Raw genomic sequence first — 18,126 nt, 5'->3', positions numbered from 1 at the left:
CTATCCGGTGCACCCCTAATACATATATATATATATATATATATATATATATATATATATATATATATATATATATGTATGTATATATCGCCGTTTTTCTTTTTGTTCATTTTCTTGTTTAGTTTTAAAATGTAAAAAGATTGCCTTTATGTATTCATTAACAATGAGATAAATATAGCGGACACAAGACACACACTTTCACTAAACGTTAGTGTTCATTATCAGAAACTGTATTGTTATTCCAAAAGATTTGTATCTGCTTACAATTTATTTATTTCAGCTTTACACTTCAAAAATAGTTTTAACTTAACAAAATTTCGTCTCTTAAAATATGCATTCTTATTTTTAATAAACCTTCACATTTGATTGAGAAACTCGTTCCCTTTGACCACAGATTGTCATTGGAAACTGGTCTCTAAGGAAAGACAAAACTCCAAGGATGTGCAAGCTTTTGATATGGCGTAAGTTGACATCATTTAGTTAATACACAAACATTTCGGAAACAAGAAAAATGTTTTAAAAATACTTTTTTAAAGACAATACTTCTGATATACAATTTAAAAAAAAACAACTTAAAATACCTTTGTATCGAACTCGTGATTTTACACTGCCAGCTGCTTATACGAACAATGCTACCAATTAGACCATCTTATCTTATCTTATATAATACAGACATTACCATTGTATAATTGGGGAATTATTTATTGGTACTTTCATAATATAGACTTCTAGAACTAGATCTAGAATTCTGATTTAGAACACAGATCTAGTCTAGATCTAAGATAAGATTATTTTTATTGGCCCCCGAAGTGGTCCACCCAGGCAGGCTTCAATATTTTCAGAAAGAGCATCGGAATAAAATTATATCAAAGACAAATGAGAGATAAGAATGGAAAAAGAAGGTTAACAGATCTTGTGTAGTGCCCCAACGGTCCAGCAGATCAAACAATAGGTGAAAGTGAATGTAAATTTAGATGTGAACCTAGCCTAACTAGTTCCCCTTTTAGACCTTGTGGCAGATGATGTAAAGTTCATCTGTTTTTGTGGCCTACCGTTAACGAGGGTGTCATGTAGCCAGCACAACGACCAACCGCCTTTACTTTTCCCCAACTAATGTCAGGTACCCATTAGAGCTGAGTGGACTCAGAGGCTCCCAAAGTTGAAAATCCCAGTCTTCACCAGGATTCGAAACCAGGACCCCCGGTTCGGAAGCCAAGCGCTTTACCGCTCAGCCTAACTTATGTCTTGTAATTGATCTAATTGTTTTGAAAAGGCTCAACCTCTTAATCGAATCCTCAAAAAAAATAAATAAAAAATTTCCGCAATAAAGAAAAAAACATTAGGAAAATGAAGTTTACAAGATTAGTATTCGTTTTAATTTAGGTCTAACTTATAATGCATACTAATTAGCTTTTTTCTTTAAAAAACTGCTTCCATAACTGATTTTAAAAATTAGATTTTTCGCTTTCAGAAAAAAAAAGTAGCCGTTGCATCAGAACTTTGAATGGTCAAAAATATTGTGATGTCGGATTTTCAATATCTTTTCTAGTTTACGAGATCTAAACGGGACGGACGGACAGACATTTCATACAAAACTAATAGCGTCTTTTCCCCTTTTTTCCCCGCCAAAAAATTACGGATCAAGCAGCTTTAACGATGTACAGAACACTACCTCGATGTCTATGCCACACAGAATACAGTAGACGATTTCGACCAGATCGTCCACAGCATGGGCGTCAAGGTGGACAAGTTCGGCAAACATTTTACACATTTCACCTCATTCCGACATTTTGTTTGACTATTCTGTATCGGCTAAATAAATTTATACATATATATTACTGTTTCAGTTTGCGTAACAACTTAAGTTTAGTGAGTGCAGATCCATTCCTTAGTTTCCAAGACAACCAGGCGGCCTGGCTCAGATTCGGAAGATATTTCAGACAGGTAATTTGTATCAAAGTAGAAGCTAGAACTTTTTTGGGAGGGGGTGATTAGAAAAAAAAGATAATGAAAACCAAGTAAATTGCTTGTAAAAATGCTCCGTCTTCCCTAGTGCAATTAAATGTGTTGCCCGAGTCAGGTAAACCAAAGACTGTGAAGGTCACTGATTAACACGCAAGACTAGATTGACCTAGGAACACGCGTAGCACGTAATCATCTTCGTTTTGAAGTAACGTCTGTAGTTTACAAGATATGATCAATTCTAGCCTTATATATATATATATATATATATACTAGCAGAATATGACCAGCGGCCGGAAGGGCCTTAGTTTTGGTATTTCTGATCTACAGGATTAAATTTAGGTCTATGTCAAACATGGAGAATTTTCCCTTCACATTTTTATTTTCTATTTTGCCACTAAAATAAAAGTAGAGTGTGAAAATGGGTTTATCCGTTCAGCCGACATAGTCATATCAAATATAAAATACTGTGAAAACCAGTTTACCCGATTTGAAAAATGTTTCGCTCTATAATAGAGATAAATTATGGCGGTTTTGCAGTTAAATCCCCCTTTTCTATAAAACAAAACAAAAAAATGCAAACGACAAATTTCAATAGCATAGCCAAGGAAGATTTTGATTTTAAAACCCCTTCTGAAATTTACGATAAAGCCCCCTATTCAATATAAGACTATATATACATCATCCCCTTTCAAATATCAGACTATCCATACGTCAGTCACCAGATTCTGCGAGTGTAGCCAAGAGGAGTTTTGTGTTTAATACCCCTCTCCAGCAGTGTTTGCAGCTAAAAACCACTTCCTCAATATAAAAAAACAAATAAAACTCTAAATTCTTTTAGCGTAGCCATTGGGCGTTTTGAGTTTAAACTCCTTTCCAACGGGATTTGAAGCTAAATAATACATTTTCAATATTTAAAAAAAATGCGAATTACTCTCTCAAAATTCTATGAGCGTAGCCAAAAAGGATTTTGTGTTTAAACCCCCTTTCAGCGGGTACTGATGCTAAAAGATACCTCTTCAAAATAAACAAGATTACAAAGAGAGTTTGTGTTGCCACACAAACTTAGAGGCTGCCCCCGTGGGAGACGGATCCCTGTCGGATCCGCATATTCGCTGGATGGCATCGAGCATGGTATGAAACCAAGACCGTAGAGATAATCAGTCCTGCGCGCTAACCGCACGACCAGGCATTGCTCTTAATCTAATGACAAACTGGTTACAAACTAATAGCCTACTATTGATAATATACCTACACATTACGGAATGACAACTACCAGATATGTACAATATGTCAGTATAGCGATTTTAGATAATCTTTTGGTATTGAGCATTTTATTTAAATGGAACTAGAATGAGGATGTAGATCTACCTAAATTAAACTACTAATTTAGCACTCTCAATATCTATATCTACTAGATCTAGATCTAAAATATATATTTGGGATAATGTAGATGTAATTTAGATAAGATTTATATTTAAAAAACACACTAGATAATCAATTAATAAACTAATTGCAATATGAAATATTAAAATAGTAGAATAGTTTTAGTATTTTATAACATTGCAATATTGACATATTGACAATCTAGACTTTAGAAATAAAAATCTACACTTTAAGCCTAGAAATTAAAATTATAGATCTTGATCTAATCTAAATCATGGCTGTCTGGTAGTGCGGTTTGCGCGCTGGACTGTCGTTTTGGATTCATCGATGGTCCCAGTTTCAAACCCTGCCCTCTCCCATCCCCCGTAGTCCTACGGAGGTTTGGACTACAACTCTGAAGGAACATCCGAAACATGTAAAACAACAAACATTCTAAACTAGACCAAGAAATTCTAGATCTAGATTATATAATGATTTTAATTAGAATTTAAATCTAAATCTAGATTTAAAAATCTAGCTCTAGTGTAAGAAAAAAATCTAGATCTAGTGTAAAAAATCTAGCTCTAGCGTAAAAAAAAATCTAGATCTAGTGTAAAAAAAATCTAGATTAGATCTAAATCTAGCTATTATGTCTTTTTAAAATGCGAGTCACATTACGAGATTTAATAAACATTACTATACCGAGTTGTTTCAGCATTTAAAGAATTTATTCCATATGACGTCAAAGGAAAAAATCCACTACGTCACACGGCCTAGTTAGACTAAAAAATGTCATCTATACGAGCAGCTTGTCGAGTGTTCATAGACATTGGTGCACCGAGTGATTTCTTTCAGCATTACATTTAAAGAATTAACTCTATATGACGTCAAAGGAAAAAAAAATCCAATACGTCACACGGCCTAGTTAGACTAAAAAATGTCTCCTATACGAGCAGCTTCTCGAGGGATCATAGACATTGGTGCACCGAGTTTGTGCTTTTAGCATTTCATTTGATGGGCTAGTTAGACTTCATAAATATATATATATATATATATATATATATATATATATATATATATATATATATATATATATATATATATATATTTATTTATTTATTTATTTATTTATAAGGATTAAAGACACTTTTTTTTTGTTTTGTCTGTCAGTCTGTCTGTTCGTCATGTTAATAGCGAGAGAAAAAAGACTAAAAGCTATTGAAAATCTGATTAAAATTTAATTTCCCTTCCGAAACATCGCATTAGTTTTAAGTTTCTATAATAGATTGTTCCGGATGTTTATATATTTATAGTGAGAGAAAATAAGAATTCCAGATTAATCAAATGCCGTTAATTAAATTTGTGGGATGGTCTGTTATGGAAATTAGATGTACCATAGCCTTAGGAAGATTTTTTCAAACCATACTTTGGTGTTAGGAAGTTGTTTTCCTTAAAAATCGGAGCATAATATTAACGATAATTAGATTTTCTAACGTTTTAGCTAGAAAGTTAAATGTAGTGTAATAGAGAAGTGCGATTTTACATAAATAGAGTTAAAATATTTTTCATAAAAAATCCGGAACAACCAATTTTCGTAAATGAGAAAATTATTTGTTTTCTTCATTAGAAGAGGGATTTCAAACATTTAATAGCGTTATTAGATTTTTCATATAAAATTCGGATCATTTTTGGCGACGATTTGTAAGAAAATTAAGGTAATGTAGGTCGATTTCTTTTTCGAAAAAAAATCCGGAACATACTTTACCGATTAAACAACTTTCATTATGTTTCGGCAAGAAAATTAACTATAAAATAAGTTTAAAAATTGATTTAAAATAATTGTTTCTAGTAAATTACTTTCTTATTCTAAAATCCTGAATAACCTATTGTCGATATTTTTTGAAAAAAAATAAAATTATTTGTCATAAATTTGTTTTAAGTTAAAAATTCGGAACAATTGATATTGATAAATAAACTATAGTGATGTAGTGTCAAAGAATATAAGTGTAATATTAGTCAATTATGCGATTTCAAACAATCATTTGACATAATTACTTTTTTATAAAACAATATCCGGAACAACTTTATAGTTAATGAAATATAAATCAGTATAGATATATTTTTTTAGCATTTATATGCTATTTATATAAAAAAAACGGAACAATGTATTAAAGATCATGTGTTTCTTGCAACGTTTAAGCATGGAAATAAAATCTAATATAAGTTAGAAGAGCAAACAAATATTCATTGGCATTGATTTGTTTTTCACAAAACATCCGGAACAATCTATTATAGATACTTAAAACTATTGCAATATTCCTGAATGAAAAGTTAAATCAGATTTACAATAGCCTCTAGTGTTATTTGTTAATCTAATCGTGACGGACAGACCAACCAACAGACAAAACGCACAAAAATAATCTTCTTTTATTCGGATGGGGGCACTAAACAAAAAATAAATAAAATCTGATTTTGTTAAAAAGTGTAAGGAATTGGTTTAGCTCCATACCATGTTGCGACGTTACGCTATTGCACGAAAGTCGCTGCATAAAAAGTCCATTTAAAAAAAAATGTGCGTGATACTTACATACAAAGTGCATTATTAGCCTTTATAAACAAACAGAGATGGTTTCACTTAATTTTAGCAGCTAGTTGACCAGATAAAACATCTTTAACTAATATTTATATTTGTTGTAAACATTTCCTGTACATTTTATAAATATATTTGACTTAGTGATACTGAAAATACACAGTCATTGTCCATCTTTGTTAGCATATTGTAACATTGCCTCCCTTACATTTACGTAATTGTTTTAGAATTGGTGTATTTTTATGAAAAAATTGCTTGCATAATTAATTTTATAAATTAAACGGTTTGCTTTTAGAAAACCAAAGTAGCCGTTGCACCTAAACTTTTTAAGCCGCATTTAATGATGAAATATCTCTATATATTTCATATCTCTTTTAGTTTTCGAGATCTGAGTGTGACAGACGGATAGACGGACATTTTTCACAAACCTAATAGCGGCTTTTTCCCCTTACGGGGGCCGCTAAAAAAGCCAATTACACACTCAAAATCTACGAGCGTACCCAAGCCAATTGGAAGTTTTGACTTTAAGCCCCCTTCCTCCTGAGGGCTTTTTTTTAAGTTTAAAACCCCTCCAAATGGTTTTGAGTTTAAAAGCCCCCTACAAAGAGTTTTGATGTTGAAACCTCTCTCTTCAATATAAATCTAAAGCAAACTACAGTCACCAAATTCTATTAGCGTAGATAAGGGGGTTTTGAATTTGTTTTTAAAAAATCCAGAGATTTTTTAGTTTAAAACCCCCCAACAGATGATTTTGACTATAAAACTTTCCTTTTCGATATAAAATCTAAAGCAAACTACAGTCACCTAATTCCAAGAGCGTAGCCAAGAGAGGTTACAAATTTCTACCAGTGGCTGGGCTCCATTAATAAAGTGCCGAAATTGAAAAAGGCTGAATGTGGCTCAACAAAGATGGCTAAGACGCACTTTATGAGTCAGTTGTATAGATCGGGTCTCAATTAAGGAAATCCTATGCCGAACTGAGAGTCGACCCCTTAGTAAGGTTGTGACAGAGCGTCTCATGAGGTTTGTGGGATTTGTTCTCCGACAAAATGAATTACGCATCCTAGTATATATTGGCGCCACACTTTCATGGAGGACTTCAGAACAGTTGGGAAGAGGCTTCACACATTGCTAGTGACAAATTTTGTGGACGCAGCTTGCCGCGGGAGGATCTAAGTAAGTAAGAATAGCAGATTAGGTTTTTGAAATAAAACTTTTTAAGGCTATGTGGGTGTGACAAGTCAAAAGCTTGCTGTCAGAGTCACTCAAATTTATCACAGCATTAATCATTATTTACTATTAATTACTTATTTTATTTTAATTATTTCCCGTTCTATCCCCACTTCCTTCACCCGCTCCACCTTTGCCTCTTCAGGCTAGACCACCTTGGGACTAGACCAAGGCTTTCACTTTACTCCCTTGACCGGGGTAAAGATAAACACACAGTTGACACCACCTTGGGTGGAATGCAAACCAGTCTTCCCCCCCCCCTTTCTCCCACGTCTCTCTTTGATAAAAGAGATTACTCGAGTCAACACGCCTCTCGAAGCTCCAAGGTGCGACTCCCATCTCAAGTCTAATTCACCCACGTGTAAGATAATTCTTAGCCTAGGACATTTCCTGTTTCCGCCCACATTTTCCAGGCCTATATATAAGGTAGATTAAAACAAGCCAGACTCTCTTATTTTCTCATTCGAGCTGAGCTATCGAGTCTGGACTACTTCATTTATTCTTTCTCTTAGAGGAATACCTGGTGGTAAGCCGAACTTAATCACAAGTTCCATCTTAATTACTTTGTGTGCATATTTCTCACTGGATATTATCATGTGTATTTTATTATTTCACTTATGTTTAATTCGTGCATTGTGTATTTCTCACTGTCGTAAGTAGAAAACATAAACATGGCATATGTATTTATTTATGTATTGCATTAATCTATTGCAATTGATCGTTGATGCAACCATGTATATATTTATAAATCTTATTTTATTTCCTTTTTCTCGGCTGATCGCCTTGATAATCTTACTAGCGCACTAATACTGCGTCTAGAAAAGAGATGTGAATGATCTCCCCTGTAGTCATTTTACTCTAACGAGAGTTGCGCCCCTTGAACTCACACCCTATCCATTCAAGCGCGCTCCATTGTTCTCGGCCGACGGTCGTATGTAAACAAACCGTCAAGGTCGCTGACCATCGCCCATTCCCCCCCCCCCCCTTTTCTCTCTTAAAAATTGTGTTGTTTATTTAAGATTATTATTTCCCCTTTTATGTACATTTTTATATTGCTACTATCAGCCATCTGTTTTCCAAATCCCATTTGTCATCATCTCCATATTGTGCTCTAAAGCAATTTTACCAATCTGACGAATGCACCTCAGTCGAGGGCATCGATAAGATGCATGAGAGACATGTCCTAACTTGTCTTTATTTATCCGCAGCCTCCCTCAGGTGTCTGCCTTTGTGCTTAGTGCTATTCAGCACTGTATTTGCCTACTGAGATCTACCCAACTATTTGTTTGGATCACCTGCCTACTCATTTGGCATTATCTGCCTATTCATCGGGTCACTTGCCACTTGCCATTGAGTATCATCTACTATCTACGTGGATCTACTCAACTCTACTACTTGGCGCTATCGGATCTATTTGCCCGCCTATTCGACAGCCCACCTGTCAACTTATTAGGTGCGACGTCCCTATAGACCCAGATCTGTGCGAGACGTCATAGCTACGCCAAACCCTCCGCAACTCACTGGACTTATCCTGTCAACTACGCTGCCCACGGCAGATCAGCTCTGCCCGCAGTACCCTTTGTGCCCACATTAGCCAGGATCACAGCCAGCTGCGACAACAACAGGACAACCAGCTAAGTTCAGAAGACAAAGTGACATACTCTCTTATTAAGTGCAAGAGATAGATGCAAACCCTCCCCCTTTTTTTTTCTTTTATGTAAATATTTATGTAAATAAATATTCTTCATTTTTAACTTTTGTATCTCTCTTTCATTGCTTGTCTCGTTGCGTGCCTGCTCCCGTAGTATATGCTGACGGGTTGGTGTGTGATAGCTTTAAAAATAATCATCCCCTAGACATTAAATGCGCCAAACACACGTCAGATTTCCAACCTGTCAAAGTGGGACACTTGAAACCTTTTTTTATTTATTTATTAATCAAATTACTCCAAACTTTATATGTATACTCCCTATGAATAGCCATAAAAAAATTTGGTTAAAAATGTTTTCTTATAATGGTTGTCATGGCAACGACCGCCGTATTGGATTATTGTTTATCGTTTTTAAATCGCTAAAGCTTTAAAACTATTTAAGCTATCGCCAAACAAAAATATACAATGTGTAGACCAATTATTTCAGAACATTTTCTATAAATTAGTTTTTAAATATAGTAATTGATTACAATTTGAAATGAATAGACTTAATTGTGTATGTTCATTTGTTAAAGTATAAAGTAGATCTATCGTCTTTGAATTAAATCTAGATCTTGAGTTAGAGATAGATCTAGATCTAGACTTGGCTTGGATAGAGTTCGTCTCTGCGCGTGCGTAAAGGCTTCGCTCTGCACATGCGTAACCTTTATTTATTAGATTTACGCGACTCATGAATGGAATGATTGTCAACTCGGCTTCGCAGCTATAGCGAACAAATGTATGAAAAATGTTTTAGAAAAACAAATTTGAATGTTAATTTGATTTCAACTCTGAAGGAACATCCGAAACATGCAAAACATTTTACAATTTTTTTTACATTAAACCGAATAAAGCATCTGAACCTGATTGTATTCCAGCTAGATTACTCAAAGAACTAAGCAATGATATAGCACCAGGGTTCAAAATACTTTTTCGGGCATCTCTTAACCAGGGCAGAATACCAAGGGACTGGAAAAAAGCTAATGTCATCCCCCCCCCACACACACACACACATTTAAAAATTTAAAAAAGAAAAAATCTGACCCAGAAAACTACAGAACAGTATCACTAACCAGCATCACATGTAAAATCCTAGAACACATAGTATCAAGCAACATCATAAACCACTTAGACAAATATAATGTCCTTACTCCATACCAACATGGCGTAAGGAAATATAGATCATGTGAAACACAACTAATAGGACTAATTGATGATTTTTCAAATGGTTTAGATGATAGTGAGCAAATATTAAATTTTTTCCAAGGCTTTTGACAAACTTCACCACCATAGTTTCCTTAAAAAAATAAAATATTTTGGCATTGATGGTCCATTGCATCAGTGGATTAAGGATTTTCTGATAGGGAGAGAACAAACTGTAATAATAAATGGCTCTAAATCAACGTAAACTCAGTAAACTCAGATGTACCTCAAGGAACAGTCTTAGGTCCACTACTATTTTTAATTTACATAAATGATTTACCAAATTGCATTATTTATTTAAAGAACAAAAATTAGAAGTAGATGAATTACAGAAATGGGAGTCAAATTGGAGCATGTCTTTACACCCAGAAAAATGTCAGTTATTAAGGTGGATCTAAGGTTAGGAAACCAAAATCTAGGAAAAGCTATTTTTTTATATTTTTTGGCTTTTAGAAGATTTATTATATGTTAAATATGGTAAAAAAATAAATTTAAAAAATATGCAAATTAGGCATCCAATATGGCCGCCGCAAAGTTAAAATATAGTACAGAAAAGTTAATAACTTTTGTAAAACTAAGTATTTTTAAAAGAAATTTGACAGTCTGTTAGAACAAAGCTGCTGCAGTGGCTCAGCTAAAATAAATTGTGTGGGACTATTTTTAATGAATTGGTGATGGTGTGAATTAAGTCCTTAAAATTGTACTTATTTTTTCATCGAAGGCTACAAACTTATGCACATAGTAATATATGTAAATATTAAATGATGTTAAAGTCTTTAGTTGGGCCACTAGGTGATATAATAAGGCTTTAAATTGTACAAAGTTTCATAGAGTTTGAACTAAAACTTTTGATTTATTTTTGACCATTCTCTAACCTTAGATCCACCTTAGGAGTAACAAAAAAACTAAAACAAATTAATTCCACTTATCTTATTCATGGTAATTGTGACAGGTTTTCGCGTGTGACGTGTGTTTGGCTTGTTTAATGTCTAGTGAATGATTATTTTTGAATTGCCACAAACCGACCCATCAGCATATAAATCGGGAGCAGGCACGCAACGAGACAAGCAATGAAAGAGAGATACAAAGTTAAAAATTGAAGAATATTTATTTACATAAATATTTACATAGAAGAATAAAAAGGGGGAGGGTTTGCATCCATGTCTAATCAATACTATATTTAATCATCACTCTTGCACTTAATAAGAGAGTATGTCACTTTGTCTCCTGAACTTAGAGCTGATTATCCTGCTTGGGTCGCAGCCGGTTGTGTCCTAGCTTGAGGTTCTGCAGCTGGAGGTGGTGCTCTAGCGGGTAGAGGGACGCCGGTGATTCAGTTCAAGTGGAGTCTCGATCCTAAGTTCTGATATCTGTAGTGGGCGCAGCAGGGCGGGTGGCCGGCTACCGTGGGCACACGTGTACTGCGGGCAGAGCTGATATGCCGTGGGCAGGATATGTCCAGTGAATTGCGGAGATCTGGCGGAACTATGACGTCTCGCACAGACACGTGGTCTATAGGGACGTCGTACCTAATAAGTTGACAGGTGGGCTGTCGAATAGGCAGGCGAGTAGAGCCGATAGCGCCAAGTAGTAGATCGCAGTGCTGACTAGCACCAAATAGAATAGTTGGTTGATGTGGAATAAGTAGGCAATTGAGTAGGTTGACGAGTGGCTGTCAAACAATGCCGAATAAATAGGCAGACACCTGAGGGAGGCAGCGAATAAACAAGTTAAGACATGTCTCTAATGCATCTTATCGATGCCCTCGAATGAGGTGCATTCGTCAGATTGGAAAATTGCTTTAGAGCACAATAGAGAGATGATGACAAATGGGATTTGGAAAATAGATGGCTGATAGTAGTAATATAAAAATGTACATAAAAGGGGAAATAATAATCTCAAATAAACAACACAAGTGGAAAGAGAAAGGGGGGGGGAGGACGCTGGTCAGCGACATTGACGCTATTTTTTACACTTGGCCGTCGGCCAAGAACAATGGAGTTCGCTTGAATGGAGTGTCCGTTCAAGGGGCAATACTCTTGCTCAAGTAGAATGAGAAAAGGGGAGATAAGTCATATATTATTTAAGAATAAGACTAAGACTGCTTTATTGATCCTTACGGAAATTTGTTGTGATTACAAGGACTCGTTTCTCATATAAAGACAACACAACAGAAAAATACACATAAATACAACAGACAACAAAAAAAGTTCATTCAGTGACTACACACAGGTATCTTGGTGCATTTCATGTTCCCTAATCAATGAGTGGCGGTGATAGAGTTTGACCGAGTGAGGTACGAACGAGTTTTTGTACCGCTCCGTTCTTGTTTTGATTGACAGCAGTCGCCCACTTCGCGACGACCTGACGTAGTTCTGATGGAGCGTGTGGCCGTTGTCTTCCATGATTTTTTCGATTTTTCTTAGGCACTTTTGTTCAAAAAGTTCCTTTAAATGTGGTAATGTTGTGAGTGTAATTTTTGATGCTTTTTTAATGATGTTTTCTAGACGTCGCAAAAGTTTAGGTGAGGCGTTGCCTTGCCAACAAGTTATTCCGCATGTAAGCAGATTTTGTATAGTCGCGCAGTAAGCGCAGTATTAGTGCGCTAGTAAAATTATCAAGGCGGTCAGCCGAGATAAAGAGAATAAAATAGATGTACAAATAAATACATGATTGCATCAACGATCAATTGAGCAACGTGGCATTAATGGATTAATGCAATACATAAATATATACATATGCCATGTTTATGTTTTCTACTTACGACAGTGAGAAATACACAATGCACTAATTAAATATAAATGAAATAATTAAATACACATGATAATATCCAGTGAGAAATATACACAAATTAATTAAGATGGAACTGTGATTAAGTTCGGCTTACCACTAGGTATTCCTCTAAGAGTAAGAATAAATGAAATAGTCCAGACTCTATTGCCAGCGAGAGAGAAATGAGAGAGTGTATCTGTCCCGCCTTATCCTACCTTATAAAGGTCCGGAAGAGATGGGCGGAAACAGAAAATGCGATAGACTAAAGATTATCTCTCACGTGGGTAAAGTCCGACGAAAGTTGCACATTGGAAGGGCCAAGAGGCGTGGTGACACGAATAATCTCCTTGATCAAAGAGAGACGTGGGTTTGGTAGAATAAATAATGAAGCGTGTTTCATCCAAGGTGTCTTCGACTTGAAAGACATCTGGCACCTAAGACCAAAGAGACTGTGTGTTTATCTTTCCCCCGGTCAAGGGGAGATACGTGAAACGCCGCGGCCTAGGTGTCGCCAAAGTGGTGGACTCAGTCTAGTGAGAAGAGGAAAAGGTGATAAAATTGGGGTTAGAACGGGGAAATAATTAAGATGAAAAAAACAAATAATAAATAATAATATTTAATGCTGCTAAAATTGAGTGACTCTAACAGCAAGCTTTTGACTTGTCACAGTAATCCAGTAACACAGACAAACTAAAAACGCAAAATACTTAGGTGTTATTATAAATGAAAAACTGTCATGGAATCCCCATATTAGTGAAACTATCAAAAAATCAAACAAAGCATTAGGGTTTATTAAAAGAAATTTCTATAAATCAAATAAGAACATAAAATTAAAATGTTATTTAACCTTGGTTAGGCCAATAATGGAATATGCATCCTCTGTTTGGGACCCCTCAACTCAATAAAACATTCAGAAACTGGAACAGACACAAAATAGAGCAGTGAGATTCATAACAAACAAATATTCACCTTTGACTAGAGTAACACCTTCAGTAAAATCACTAAATTTAGAAAGCCTTCATGATAAAAGACTCAAAAGTAAAGTAGCAATTATACATAAAACACTGAATCATAATTTTCAAATTCAATGCCTAACAAAATACTCAAAAAGACACAAAGATAGGCCTCAAGGCATATTCCTCGTTCCATATGCTAGGACAAATTTGTAGAAATGCTCTTTCTTCCCTAGCATGGAATGGGCTGCCTGAGCTAGCCAGGAAAACTAGTGACTTAGCTGAATTTAGGTCTTTGGTTAATATGCATGACTAAATGCATGACGCTTAGGACGTAATCATCTTCTTTTTTGAAGTAACGTCTTATATTATACTAGCCTGGCATTACCCGCGGCCTGCGGGTCTAAGTTTGTGTTTACTAATGTAGTGGATTGGATTTAGATGTATGTTAAACTTAACTAATGATCCTTTCACGTTATTTCTCTTTCGCTACGAAAATAAAATTAGTTTTGCGAAAATTGGTTTACCCGAAGTCGATACATTCATATCTATTAAAAACGAAAAGAGCGATAGCTTTGTTAAATGAATGGAATTATAAAGTGAACAATTAAACGAAATAATTTTTAGTACGCGATTCATGAATGAATATAGATCTAGGCCTTTCTCAACTCGGCTTCGCAGCTTTTGTAAACGAATGTAGTCTCTTAAAAATAATACTTTAGAAAACCAAATTTGAATGTTTATTTGATCAATATATGAAGTTAATGGACTATAATTAGTACGTTCATGTGTTAAAGTATAAAACTATCTGTGCGAACAGAAGTTTTATCATCTTAGAGTTGAATTAGAGTTTTAGATCTAGGGATGGGATTATAAAGTAAACAATTAAACGAATTAATATTTAGTACGCGATTCATTACGGAATTGTCTAATGAAAGAATGTTCGTCAGGAAATCTGTAATCACAGATATAAGGAACTAATTAATGTAAAAAATGCTTTTGAAACACAAAATTGAAGATTAATTTTATTATATAATGAAATCAATGGATCTTCTTTTGTCTTTTCATGTGTCAAAGTAAAAATTTATCTGCGCAAAGTGTATTTCTTAAAATTAGATCTAGGTCTAAATCCTTTCTATCTTTTCTCATGTCAACATTGTTGACATGGCCTAGATCCATAAAATACTATAGTTGTAATAGAGTCGGACAACTTTATTTTTTTTTAGGGTCTTAAGTTTGTTTTAGGGCTACAATACATACACTACGGTCTAAGTTGGTACCCAAGGAACATTCCTGCCTAGTTTTATCAATATTTGTCAAGCGGTTTTGATGTCTATAAGTAACATACATCCATACATACATACATACACCACACATTCTACTTTATAATATAGACTAGCCTGACATTACCCGCGGCCTGCGGGTCTAAGTTTGTGTTTAGATGTATGTTAAACTTAGCAAATGATCCTTTCAAGTTTTTTTCTCTTTCGCTACGAAAATAAAATTAGGCTTGCGAAAATGGGTTTACCCGAAGCCGATACATTCATATCTATTAAAAACGAAAAGAGCGATAGCTTTGTTAAATGAATGGGATTATAAAGTGAACAATTAAACGAAATAATTTTAAGTACGCGATTCATGAATGAATATAGATCTAGGCCTATCTCAACTCGGCTTCGCAGCTTTCGTAAACGAATGTAGTCTCTTAAAAATGCTTTAGAAAACCAAATTTGAAATGTTTATTTGATCAAAATATGAAATGAATGGACTATAATTAGTATGTTTATGTGTTAAAGTATAAAACTATCATCTTAGAGTTGAATTAGAGTTTTAGATCTAGGGATGGGATTATAAAGTAAACAATTAAACGAATGAATTTTTAGTTCGCGATTCATCACGGTATTGTCTAATGAAAGAATGTTTGCCAGGAAATCTGTAGTCACAGATATCAGGAACTAATTTATTTAAAAAATGCTTTTGAAACACAAAATTGAAGGTTAATTTTATGATATAATGAAATCAATGGATCTTCTTTTGTATTTTCATGTGTCAAAGTAAAAAACTATCTGAGCAAAGCGTATTTCTTAAAATTAGATTTAGGTCTAAATCCTTTCGATCTTTTCTTTTGTCAACATTGTAGACATGGCCTAGATCCATAAAATACTATAGCTGTAATAGAGTCGGACAACATTATTTTTTTTAGGGTCTTACGTTTGTTTTAGGGCTACAATACTTACACTAAAGTCTAAGTTGGTACCCAAGAAACATTCCTGCCAAGTTTTATCAAGATTGGTCAAGCGGTTTTGATGTCTATAAGTAACATACATACATACACCTCACATTCTACTTTATAATATAGATACTAGCCTGGCATTACCCGCTGCCTGCGGGTCTAAGTTTGTGTTTACTAATGTAGTGGACTGGATTTAGATGTATGTAAAACGTAGCTAATGATCCTAATTAGTATGTTCATGTGTTAAAGTATAAAACTATCTGTGCGAAGAGAAGTTTTATCATCTTAGAGTAGAATTAGAGTTTTAAATTTAGGGATGGGATTATAAAGTAAACAAATAAACGAATTAATTTTTAGTTCGCGATTCATCACGGTATTGTCTAATGAAAGAATGTTCGCCAGGAAATCTGTAGTTACAGATATCAGGAACTAATTTATGTAAAAAATGCTTTTGAAACACAAAATTGAAGGTTAATTTTATTATATAATGAAATCAAGGGATCTTCTTTTGTATTTTCATGTGTCAAAGTAAAAAACTATCTGCGCAAAGTGTATTTCTTAAAATTAGATCTAGGTCTAACTTCGTTCGATCTTTTCTCATGTCAACATTGTTAACCATGGCCTAGATCCATAAAATACTATAGCTGTAATAGAGTCGGACAACTTTATTTTTTTTAAGGGTCTTAAGTTTGTTTTAGGGCTACAATACATACACTACTTACACTCTAAGTTGGTACCCAAGGAACATCCTGCCTAGTTTTATCAAGATTGGTCATGCGGTTTTGATGTCTATAAGTAACATACATACATACACCTCACATTCTACTTTATAATATAGATAAGAAGATAAGAAGTAACGAAAAGTAGACTCTGAATGTAGAAACTACTAAGAAAAGTGGATAAATCTTTACGCCAATAGGTTGAATTTGTGTAGCGTTGTTTGTGGCTGTTTCTATAGAACGTAACATTAACAAATTTATTTCGCATGAAACTTCCCACTTCCTATGAACGCGTGTGTATGCAACTTCATTTCTCAGAGCACCATAATATAATTGTGCAAAGTTAAAAAAAAAAAAACATATAGATATAATGGTAAAATAGAAAGTTAGGGGAAGGACCTCTATCCTGGGAAAAAAGAAAATTGCCTTTCAAACAGTGTATTCCGGTTAATAGCAAAATACAAGTTTATCAGACCAGCCCCGTATTTTTGCTGTTGCTAATAGTACCAAAACAAATCTAATTCAATAACTGTAATGCGATCTGCTCATTTGGAGGAACATTCCATTTAAACGAAACCAAGAAGCAAAAGCAAAATTTTGGAAGAAAAATTTAAAACATACTTGAAAAAACAAGCAAAGCTTAAACAAGGGAAAGTACCACATGATCACTGCCAGATATCTCGATGCTGTAAGGTTTAAGTCACCTTTTTCTAAATAAAACAAATTTTACTAATTACCACTAATTGATTAACTAATTGTTTTTTAGCGGCCCCCGTAAGGGGAAAAAGCCGCTATTAGGTTTATGCAAAATGCCCGTCTGTCACACTCAGATCTCGAAAACTAGAAGAGATATGAAAAATATTATTTCACCATTAAATGCGGCTTGAAAAGTATAGGTGCAACGGCTACTTTTGGTTTTCTAAAAGCAAACCGTTTAAATTATAAAATTAATTATGCAAGCGATTTTTTCATAAAAATACACCTATTCTAAAACAATTACGTAACTGTAAGGGAGGCAATGTTACAATATGCTAACAAAGATAGACGATGACTGTGTATTTTCAGTATCACTAAAATAAAATGTACAAGAAATGTTTACAACAAAATATGAATAATAGTTAAAGGTGTTTTTTCTGGTCAAATAGCTGCTACAAATAAAAGAAAAAATTTATGTTTGTTTATAAAGGCTAATAATGCACTTTGTATGTAAATATCACGCACATTTTTTAAAATGGACTTTTTATGCAGCGACTTTCGTGCAGTAGCGTAAGGATGCAACATGTTTTGGTGCTAAACCAATTCCTTAAACTTTTTAAAAAATCAGATTTTATTTATTTTTTGTTTAGTGCCCCCATCAGAATAAAAGAAGATTATTTTTGTGCATTTTGTCTGTTAGTCGGTCTGTCCGT

At 34.3% G+C, this 18,126-nt stretch overlaps 1 protein-coding gene across 3 annotated transcripts in view; it reads left to right on the top strand.

Annotated features, from left to right (window-relative positions):
* The window catches only part of LOC106074399 (adenosine deaminase AGSA-like), a 64,141-nt gene that overhangs the window by 29,836 nt on the left and 16,179 nt on the right, over positions 1–18,126 (top strand). For all 3 annotated transcript variants that reach the window (XM_056044387.1, XM_056044385.1, XM_056044386.1), the window contains exons 5-6: positions 395–461; positions 1,848–1,944. In XM_056044387.1, coding sequence (XP_055900362.1) covers positions 395–461; positions 1,848–1,944 — 164 coding nt within the window. The remainder of the gene's footprint in view (positions 1–394; positions 462–1,847; positions 1,945–18,126) is intronic.

The sequence above is a fragment of the Biomphalaria glabrata genome, chromosome 10, assembly GCF_947242115.1.
Source record: "Biomphalaria glabrata chromosome 10, xgBioGlab47.1, whole genome shotgun sequence".
NCBI classification, from domain to species: Eukaryota; Metazoa; Mollusca; class Gastropoda; family Planorbidae; genus Biomphalaria; species Biomphalaria glabrata.
Note: the sequence above shows the minus strand (reverse complement) of the source record. Positions and strands in the feature narration are given on the sequence as shown.